The following is an 11,031-nucleotide window of genomic DNA, read 5'->3' as shown; positions in this document are numbered from 1 at the left end:
ACACGGTAATCTTGAACTACCCTCTTATGACTACAAAGTACGCTCTTTATTGGGAAAATGGGACTACCCACAAAGGTGTAAATTGTTTTCTCTCTTATGTACTTCGCGTATACGTCAGAATGGTATACTTTTTAGTCCACAGAGCAAAGAGAAATGTGTTTATTTGATTCTATTTTACTAATAAAAGTATCATTTTATTCTCTGAATGATTTTGAAAAATACGCTTTTCATGCCAAGTAGCTAAGGAATCATAGATAAGAAAGGACAAAAAAATACATCTCCGGAGTAATTAGCGATGGGGCGTAATTTATGAAAAATAGAAGCGTTAACGCGTAAAACTCTACACATTTACCATCATTAGAGTTGCTTTTGTTAGCCTATTATGACCAAATCGCTAATCCACCCATTCACTTGATTTATTAATTTTGACATATTGATATATATATTAAGTTTAACATATTGTGTACGTGGTTATAACCAGTCGTGGAATAAAAGCAAATTCAATTTTAGATTTTAAGCTTTTGAAACTTTCTCATTTAATGCAGATTCCACCGCAGATCACACTTTTAGGCATTTATGCAATTGATTCGTATTTTCTTGCATAGCAAATTAACGGATACCCTCACACTATTCGCTTTCACTTTGGCTAACAATTTCAATGAAATCGATAAGCTTCACCACAAAGTTGGAATCTTGTAATGAGCACATTGAAAAGTTTCACGAAAGTCTATCGCTTGTACCGAACAAGTACCCAAACAAATGATATGACCTTCTATGAATAACATGAAAACATCGCCTTGGTTAATAATGTGGGGCGGTATCGGCTCTCCGTGTTCGACGGCATATGCAGCGTATTTACCCAATTGAACAGCCAACGCTGTTTGGGATTCCTAGAACAAAAATTAACATAAATTTAGCCAAATAAATAACAAAAATACAAATATTACATACAGGAATCCATCTGACAAGCGGTGAGGCTAGCTCTTCTTCGACTCCCAATGTGTCAACGTTCCTGGGCTTTCGAACACCTTTCCTCGATAGCTGCATCAGAATCCGGAGACATCCACGAATATGATCTGTTGTTAGATGAAGATTTTAGATATACCAGCTAATAACAGTAACGAATTCAAGCTTACCGTCTTTCACTTCCAAAAAAGTATCATTATTGAGCATCAGTCCCAAAGCAAAAACTGATTTTAAATCAGATTCAGAATTGTATCTGGGATTCATTCGCTCATATGCTTTACGGATCTAAAAAAATAATGTTGGCTTATAGCGTAAGAACTAGCAAAAATTATATACATACCATTGCACCGTTATATGATTTGTAGTGAGGTAGTGCCTGGAGTACTTCAGTTACTGTTTTCTTCTCCTTTATGAGTAGGTTATGAAACAATTGCGTGTCTGCCATCATTTGGGATATGCTTCTGAAATTGGCTGGGGTTGCTTCTAACTGAGCACATTCCACGGACATCGCAATTATCTCAGATGGTACACTGTACGCCTCAGACAATTTCGATTTACGGGTATATTTTTTCTTGCTTGGTGATATTAACCGGGAAGCATTCCGAAGATGAGTGTGTATTAAGCCTGAATGTGGATTACCTGCTTCCTTACCACCGTTTATCCAGAAGAACAAAGACTGCAAATAGTTATTCATTCAAAATTCAAACCAACTTGTTATTTTTTTTATAAATTACATAATCCGGCGCATTCTCTCTGGCTCTCGTCAGTTTCAAAATCGGAAAGGTTGCTATGATGTCACATGCCAACTTCTTCTTATCTGTTGTGGTAGGATAACTGAAAAAAAAAGTTCATCCGTTTTAAGAAAACGTCCATTTGAATAATTAGGCTTGTTTTTTTATAAAAAGCGTACTTTGGTCGCTTTGGAAGTGTAGACGAGTTTTGCGATGTGACATATAAATATCCATAAATTGTTTACAAATTGGAAGCAGTAAAAATTCTGTGCTTATTAGAAAACAGTATTTAACTTACCCTTTATTATCCAACATCCTAGAAACCAAATCGTCGCAAAGAATCCGGACCATCAATAATAGTTCCTTATGTGTCGGTACAATGTTGGAATCCAGCTTTGTGTATAAAATCTTCCTGAACTTGGTGTTGCGTTCAAGCAATTCACGCATCTTAGGTAAGATATGAAATAAAAAGTGAAACTAATCTAAGAATACATTATAATAATATAGAATATGAATTAACTTATACCTGCTTTGTTGTAGCTGCTCTTAATTCGTCAGCAGATAATGGAGTAGCTTTAGACTTTTGGGATGAGCTACTCGAGCTAGCCGGAGCTGTTTCCAAAGATTGCTTGCATCGCAACTTTTCAGCGACCGATAAGATCATCAACCGGGGTCCCATTTCGCATATCCCCATGGAATTTAGATGCTCGTCGTTAATAAACATCAAGGATTGATTGGAAAACTTTTGTTCTGCAAAATAGTAATAAATTTTTTATCTAATTTATAGAACTATTCGAAATGTATCCCGTTGCTGTTCCTTACGTGTTATATATGGTATCTAGCTTTGTAAAGAAATATTTGGATTTGTAGTGTCAGTATCATTAAGCTAAGCCAGAAGGAGGAGGAACAGATTTATATAACGTCAGAAAGCTAATAGGTATTTAGTGAACCTGATATGGTAAATTTAACAAGTAATATATTGATCTATACTGTTTCACAATGTATGAATGGCATAAATGTCTTATTTGTTTAGTCTAGTATACCATGTTTTCTGGGATTCCCTTTATACATAGGAGAATTATGTGTCCAAAGGAAGTATAGTACTGAGGTATTAATTAGTTTTCAAAGAGAAAAACGAATAAACATTTCTAAATTCACAGTAACAGTTTATTTTGAACAGTTTTGATTCCCTAGTCTACATATTTCAAACTTATGAAAAAAGATTCACTCAAACCGTAGCATTTCCACAAACTGTATGTTTTTCTAGTTGAAATTCTATCAATTGGTATACGCAAAACTTGATCAATCAATCTCACTTCGTAACTATTGTATATTTCCCAAAATTTAAATAAATCCAAAACTTGAATTATACATATATAGTCGTCGTCACTTCTAATAATTGCGTTCAAAATTCCATATGTTTCAGATGCATAAGAGTTGTATTTAACAATCAAGTTTGGTTGTAACGAAGTGCCGTTGATTTTCAAATGTTTGACGTTATTAACGTGTTCAGGTAGATCAAATAAAATTAAATTAAATTCAAACGATGCTTTGTTTTGTTTTGCTTCGGATATAATATGAGCTTTATCAGTTTCGTAGCTATGATGCAAAATTGAATTGATTTGTTTTAAATTAATCCTGTTCGTTAAACTTAAGGTGATGTTTCTAAAATTACAACAAGTTTTCGATTGCGCTTTTGTTATCTTGAAATTAGCCTCAAATTGCAAGCAGCTCATTTTTCCTATCGGACCGTTGCGTTCTATTATTTCAGGGTAGTGTGCAATATGGTGAACTTTATTAATCGGCTTGATAGACGGAAAACAAATTTTGAAATTGGAATGGAAACAGTTTATACTACTCTTTAAATCTTCTACCATTTCTCTTGACAGTGAATTGGAAAAGGAATAAAATGTGATTTTCAGAATGTTTTGTACAATTTTTATGAAATTTTCGTTTTTTTTGAAAAAGGTCAGCGAAAAGAAAAGGTGTTGCACGAAGTAAAAGCCAGGTTTGTGACGCAGATTGTGACAATGCATGCCCAGATGTTCTCAAACTTTTTGCGGAGAAGTTTCCACAGGGTTTATCCTTACATTCGGCAATACCATAATCATATTCGAGTATTCTCGCATTCAGTTCATCTGCAGAAATATTTTTTGAAATATTAACAAAGTTATTGAAAATTTGTTTGAGAACCAGAGGGACAATGCCTTCCAGCACGTCGTGCATGGGATCGAATGAAACATTCTCCGTAATATGAAAATATTTTAATGAACTGAAAATGTTATCACGAATGACTCCACATATTGCTGGGGTAGTAGACCCGTTTTTAATTGCGACCAAATCGTGTTGATAACTTTGACGGGTTCTACGTAAATGTTCATTTCCATATTTCCCATTATGAAGGTCCGGTCGTGCTATGTAGCAAGCTCTGCAAAACATATTTGATTGCGGAGGCATTAAGTGCAATAACTCATGGATGGCAGCAGTATCACCCAGGATGTTTAAAGTAGCTCGCAAAGTATAACTCTCGCCATTAACATTTATATTAACACCTTGATCTGATTGCAAAACCTTCAAATCATTTAACAGGGGTTCAATAATAGTATCGAGGCCATACTTTCCTATGAGCTTACTTTTAACCATCAGGCACGTGTAAACATGGGAGACTGAACTGTTAATTTTGTCGTCAAAATTTTGAATTTTAAAGGAGAAAATCGTGAGCTTCTGTTTCCCCTTCCGCGAACCCAATGGATTGCATGTTTCAACATCGTCCACGTGCAATGATATACGGAGAGCATTAGGGTGTTTCTGAAGATATCACTTCTCATCAAATACGAACCATCCTTGAAACTACAGCATGCATGCATTAGATTTCGTTTCGTTCTCACTCATTATCCTGGCATCGGAGTTCTGCATTATTAAGGAAATAGTGTCCCTCACTGAAATGTAATGCATAGTGTCCTTTACGGTACTCGTCTTCTTGATAGATCGCGAAGTTTTCTTGCCCTTAGACTGTCTATGTCGCTGATAACAAATGGTTCGTACAACTTTTCGAGATCCTAATATGAATTCTTCAGGTCTGAACTCTACATCGAGCATTTCCCGAGATAAAACTTACATTGTTGTTTGGAGATTTTACATCTGAATATAAATCTGAATATCCATTGCGTTTACTAAAAACTACATTTCGTCAACATCGAGGCACTGCGTTTAGATATTCTCTGATTAGGCCAAAACAAATTTGATATGACCCAAAATGTTAATAGAGTGTTTCATAAATAGTTGCACTTCAGTCTCGTTAGGGAAACATCTGATCGCATAGCAGTGATGAAATCTGCAGCAATGGCCATCAACCCTTCTTTTGAAATAGACTCCGCAGAATAGTGCGGATTGATGATCTCTTCAGCAAATGGAGAAACCTTTTCGACTTCAGTATCCATTTGTCTCCAAAACATTATCCTGACAGTTCATCCGGCTCTTCCGGATCTTGTCGGACATGGATGATGCTCCTGTATGGGTCCTGCGCGTTTAAAGCAAGTGGAGATTGTGCCACAATCAACACACCGGAAGGGGATCGAATTCCGTGCGCTAATATTTATTTTGTGGTAATATTTGATGTGTGCCTTCAGCTCATCCACATAACCACAAATGCGGGTGCTGCATCCAGATACCGGGCAACACAGACCTTCGCGTTTTAAAATTTATGAAAACAATGCAAACAAGAACAATAATGAATTACCTGTTAGTTTCGCCATCGTTTGATCGTCTAAGGCTTTGGATAGCTCCTCCATTTTCACTTCTGCAAAATGCAAACCGAGCTTCAAAATGTTTAAAATGGAAAAAGGTGACTTTTCGATCGGAACGCTTGTTCAAAAATGGCGACTTGTCGCCGCTTGAAATTCTCTTACTACACAAGGTTACTTTTTAAGCATATTTGCTTGTAGTTGGCATACTCAGCAATGTGTAAAAAGTATTTCCTATTTATTACTAAAATCTATGCATTTTTTGACGTTTATCAAGTATTCTTGGAAATGTGTAAAAAATATTAATATAATGACATAGATCAGAATTACCGTAGACAACTACTGTCCCCTTGAGAAACATCGTATTCATACTGGTCGCCATACAAACGAATTCGGCGGTGTCATGAGCCCTCCAAGATCGCTCCTCTAGTGCGGACCGCAAACGTTTGCCAACAGTGTCGACGACGGGCAAGTGTTTTATCATCGGTCGTAGTGTCTCAAATTTTCAACGCTCGGCCGCAGAGCGATCATTATTAGCCGGCGCACTGCTGCACTATGGGGAAAAGGGTGGCCATTAATCGAAAAATTTAGTATTTCCAATTTGTCTAATTTATATATCATACTGATCTGAAAGTCGAATGTCGGACAGTAATCCGGTGAAAATGGTTCTCGACAACGATCCGACGGGAACAAGAAGGCGAGGTGGGCAAGGTGGATCGATCAGGTGAGGACGACTTGGACCCTCCGGACTGCGTGGTTGACGAAGCAGCCATAACAGCTGAATGGAGAAGTCTTTATGTGCAGCAGGCACCCGCCTTAGTCTGGTGATAAATAAACTGATCTGAAAAAATCTTTGAAATTCATTTAATTTGATATTTATCGATTATTTTAAAATGGATATATTTCTCCGCCAATATCGTTTCGATATGAGTTCCAATACAGTTCCAACTCATACAGTGAAACGATATTGGCGGAGAAATATATCCATTTTAGAATATTAATCAGTAATGTCCACTCAAAAGTTGGCATACTTATCCAATTTCTTAAAAAATTAGGAACAAAATAGATGACAATGTGTTGTTTTGAATGGAGCATACTTACGTTAATCCTCCATCAGGATGTGTCAATTTTAAAATATTCTTCTACTTTTTCAATCGACCAGCGGTTTTTTGGAGACTTTTATTTAAAGTTTAAATTCGAAGTTTACATCTGTTTTTTTTATTTTGACTGTAATATATCATAAGAATTTAGAATATTTCAATTCTATAAATTATAAAAACTTACCTAGATGAGATGCGCTATTTTAAACTTTAATATTGTTTAATAAACCATTTTCCTGGTGTATTTACCTTGCGAGCAAAAGCTTGATTTTTAATTTAGTATTCTTTCAGCAGGGCCCTCCTTAGCCGTGCGGTAAGACACGAGGCTACAAAGCAAGACCATGACTGACGGTGGGTTCGATTCCTGCGTGCTGGTCTAGGAAATTTTCGGGTTGGAAATAGGCATAAAAGTATCGTGTTAGCCTCATGATATACGAATGCAAAAATGATAACTTGGAAGTGCTTAAGTGAACACTAAGCTGCGAGGCGACTCTGTCCCAGTGTGAGGATGTAATGCCAATAAGAAGAAGAAAAAGATTCTTTCAGCATTTCCTTAGTTATTAATTGAAAGCTTTTCTATGCCCACTATTCAATGAGTCTGTGTCTTGTATGGAAAGTTTAATGGATACACTTTGCCCAGGGAGTGAAGAATGTTTCCCACCCGAAAACATCCTAGATCGAGCTGAGAATCGAACTCGCCATCTACAGATTAGAAATCCTACGCCTTTGCTCACAAGACTAACAGGAGACCCTAATTACTGTTAAATAATGTTTCTAATAACTGTTAAATAAGGTAGGATTAAAATTACTGTGATTCAAAGCTATAGCAGAATTTGATCAACTAAATTGAGCCATTTTGCTCTATATTGGATCGCCATTCTATTTCCATCATCTACCAACCATCAACCGAACTGACGCCGACGGTCCCCTCGGGATGCATCGTCGCTGTCCGACTGAATAAAGTTGTTCCGACACAGCCCATTAATATTAATTCTGCGATAAAAGTTAGATAGCTTTAAGCGAAACCAGCGTAAACAAATTGTTGCTTCCACCATGCCGTTGTTTTCGCGTTTGCCTTCTTCGTTTTAATCTGTATTTAGTATTGTCGTTCGTTATGATACTGTTTATCTTTTCATCTACTATGCGGCTTCAACTTTCCCAGCGGAATTTGAATTTATGAGCATGATAGTTTTCACAATTCTTAGTTTATCTGTCATTTCTGTATAAAAGTTAAGCTTTCCACGCCTCAAAACTAACAATATGTCAATATGCTATTGTGCAATTTTTGTATTGTATATTGCTAGAAAAACTCGAATTCTTCTCTCAAGATGTCAATCAGTAACCAATAAGCATTAAAGTAATATACTATGTAGCATTATACTGGCATTATGCTCCATGCTGTATATAAGCATTTCGAAACCTGGCTGTTCTAAACCATTCTCAAAGCAACTCATGAGAGGCATAGTCTTAAAATAATTTGAATGCACAATTTGTTTTTCGTTATGCAATAGAACAGCCATTAGTTACCCTTTAAGGCCTGTAGTGTTCTACGTCAAATGTTTCCAATATGGAACCATAGCAGGGCTTTGTCCAATGAACTTACATTTGAAAATAGAAATCGGGTACGTGCAGAATGTTTTTTCCATTCCAACCATTGACAGGAGTTTGTCATTAATTAACCTATCACTAATTACATAGTTTAGCTACATTTTATTCATTCACTATTTTCGATGGATGCATTAAAGCAACTACTGTAGCTGTTTCATTGCAACTAGGTATGACGTTTGGACGTTGCATTCTGAGATGAGTTAGAATTTAGTTTCAATGTTCCTGAAGGGATTTTGTTTATGTTAGAGCAAAATATTCTCTACCATCTCATCTCTTATGGGCCAGTGGTAAGAGCGATGACTACATCGTTGAGCTGGCAAAGCGCGAGTTCGAATCCGCCTCAGAAAGTTAAAAAATATGTTCCATTTCAAATATGAAAATACAATAACGATATAATAGAAAAAAACTATGTAAAAAGTAGAAAAAATGCCATTAAAAAACTTTTTTCTTGTTTTAAAAATTAATTTATTCAGCATTAAGGATGCTCAGTAAATTATTCAAAATTTCTACTTTATCGATAAAGTAGGATTGACATTTAAGCCAATATATTGGCCAGCTTAAATAGAATAAACGACTACAGGGCTTATTGGCATTTAACGTTTTGCAGTAAAGGCGCATATAATGCCACTTAAATGCTTTATATAATGCTTACTGGTTACCTGGGTATCTATCAGAAAATCCTATTGAAAAGAAAATTAAAGTAATAAAAGTGTATGTGTGTCGTTATGTCTCTAAAATATCAGACGACCCAAGGGATCAAAACTGCAAAGATAAAAACGAAAAGCTATCTGTATAAGACGATATAATGCGCCCTACTTGGCCAAAACGCCCCAGTTCTATTTCTAGAAAACTAAAACCAACTAAGAGCGGTACCTTTAATATTTATAAAACCGTATACTGTGTGATTGTGGAAGTCTTACCCTATATTGTATAACAGCTGTAACCAACCTATATCTTTTATTTTTTGTTTGAGTGTAATAATGCATAAATTTTAGTGAACAAGGTCACTGAGAAAGTTGTATGAAGAGCTGGTGGATGCACCTGAGAGGTCTTCTGATAGCGTATGTATACAACACACAAGTCACAGCTTTAACGTCGTCGTTATTATAATAAATCATTTTGAGCATCAAACGATCAAAGACAGTAAAGATACCATGCGAAGGAACACTTTATGCGACCATTAGACATGTAAATAAGATTAGACGGTGATTTTTGCATGAACACTGTGCTGAGAGATGAAATTTGCAACTTTAACCTTGTACCTTGATTGGGCCTGCATTTTGATTATTTTTTTTTCGCATAATCAACAATAAACAAAATGTTTGAACTACATCGAAGTACTCATGTTTTGAGGCATGGGTCTTAAGCGGTTGGTGAATTTTGAAACAATTAACTTATAAGATTTGTTTAAAACTATGAAAGCTCTTGAATGAACATGCCATTATAAAGTAAGGGCATACAAGATCTGAGTACAAAGTGCAGAAATAATGGAAAGCAATTTTCCACCATAAGCATAACTCCAGCTTGGAACGATCCATCACAAACCTACCGACTTTCTTTTGGATGGAATACATCACGATGGTCCACTTTGATTTCTTGGTAAAAGTCCGTCAATATGGTAGATAATTTTATAAAATGAATTCCATTTCATAAAACATTTCAAGCGACAGACCAGTTGATCAAATGCCAGTTCAACAGTTGAACATTCGGGCAATACGAAACGGTTTGACATGACGTCTGTTTGTCTGTGCATTACGCTATCCGTTTAGATGTAGAATGCACCGTGGTGTTGTTTTTTCGAGTGGCGGAGAGACCAGCCATATCCAGCGGTATGAGCCACCGCGAATCTTTGCAGAAGTAGATGACGATAGCAGGTCTACAGCCAGGATGTTTTTCTTTAATAAAGTTCGTTCCGTTTATGAAGTGGTTGTATGATGATTCAATTTGCATAATTTAAGTGAAACCAAACGTGATGGATGTGATTCTTATATAAACTCATTTAGTTGAAATGGAGAACTCTTCCGTTCACGTAATCATATAAGGTTAAACATATTTGCATCCAATCGTTGTTGTATAGCCTAATGTTGCGGTAGTGTTAAAATAGTCCATTTTGAATATAATAGCATTAAAAACAACTGTTGATACGTTTAAACTCTTCGAATTAACAACTAAACCTGTTTTTGTTTGACAAATTCCGTTCAAAATGATGAAAAATCAGCATTGTTCATTAAGACATTGATTCCTTTGATACTATTATTGCGGTAGTGCTAAGGTCCTATCGGTATCCTAATCGGTATCGGTCCTAAGGTATCGATCCCCATAAGAATTACATGCAATACCGCAACAACAGGACTGACCTTAAAAAAATATCGCAACTATAGGCAACTGTATCCTATTATTGCGGTAGTTTGTTTTTATTATTACAAAAACAAAATAGCATAAGTTCAACACAATCGATGTAATATTTACGTCCAGCATTCTATTCAACTACAGCAATGTGGAAAAAGACCAACAGGTGATTTTTAAAGAATTTTTGAAATCAATTTTGTTGTGACACGGTGCTTAACCCTTCCATAATAGGTCGGTTTACCCTAGTAAAAAAATATGAGAATTGAAATGGTTCAACCTTGCGTATGTTTCAATTATGTTGTGCACCCTTCTTTTTACTCAATAGGGAGAAAGTTGTGTTATCTGTTTAAGAATTTTACTTACTTTTGATTAAAAGTAGTACTATTCAAAACTTAATAATAGTACGAGAAAGGAGAAAGTACGGTAATGTACATGTAAATACATCAAATTGTACTCTAAATTGAATGGAAAATAACGAAAAAGAAACCTTTTTGCCAGGAGTGATAATTCTAATTGTACAAAGTAATAGAGCAT

General features: G+C 35.8%; 1 protein-coding gene across 1 annotated transcript; it reads right to left on the bottom strand.

Annotated features, from left to right (window-relative positions):
* Positions 1 to 674: 674 nt before the first annotated feature.
* LOC134221906 (uncharacterized) lies at positions 675 to 5,726 on the bottom strand. Its single transcript, XM_062701072.1, has 8 exons — positions 5,437 to 5,726; positions 2,224 to 2,447; positions 1,996 to 2,144; positions 1,701 to 1,800; positions 1,307 to 1,642; positions 1,137 to 1,251; positions 952 to 1,076; positions 675 to 890 (listed from the first exon to the last, which is right to left on the bottom strand). The coding sequence occupies exons 1-8, from the start codon at positions 5,486 to 5,488 to the stop codon at positions 675 to 677; spliced, it is 1,317 nt and encodes a 438-aa protein (XP_062557056.1). The 5' UTR covers positions 5,489 to 5,726.
* Between the last annotated feature and the right edge of the window lie 5,305 nt (positions 5,727 to 11,031).

This window comes from Armigeres subalbatus, chromosome 3 (genome assembly GCF_024139115.2).
Source record: "Armigeres subalbatus isolate Guangzhou_Male chromosome 3, GZ_Asu_2, whole genome shotgun sequence".
Taxonomy (NCBI): Eukaryota; Metazoa; Arthropoda; class Insecta; order Diptera; family Culicidae; genus Armigeres; species Armigeres subalbatus.
The sequence above is the reverse complement of the archived record's forward strand: the minus strand, read 5'-3'. Positions and strand labels throughout refer to the sequence as shown.

Bases quoted from the DNA above. Each gene is read 5' to 3' on its own strand.
- LOC134221906 (XM_062701072.1), bottom strand. From the start codon at position 5,488: ATGGAGGAGCTATCCAAAGCCTTAGACGATCAAACGATGGCGAAACTA. The intron at 2,448-5,436 runs GTAATTCATTAT...ACTATTTTGCAG, and splicing joins AACGATGGCGAAACTAACAG to AACAAAAGTTTTCCAATCAA. The intron at 2,145-2,223 runs GTATAAGTTAAT...ATCTTACCTAAG, and splicing joins GAGCAGCTACAACAAAGCAG to ATGCGTGAATTGCTTGAACG.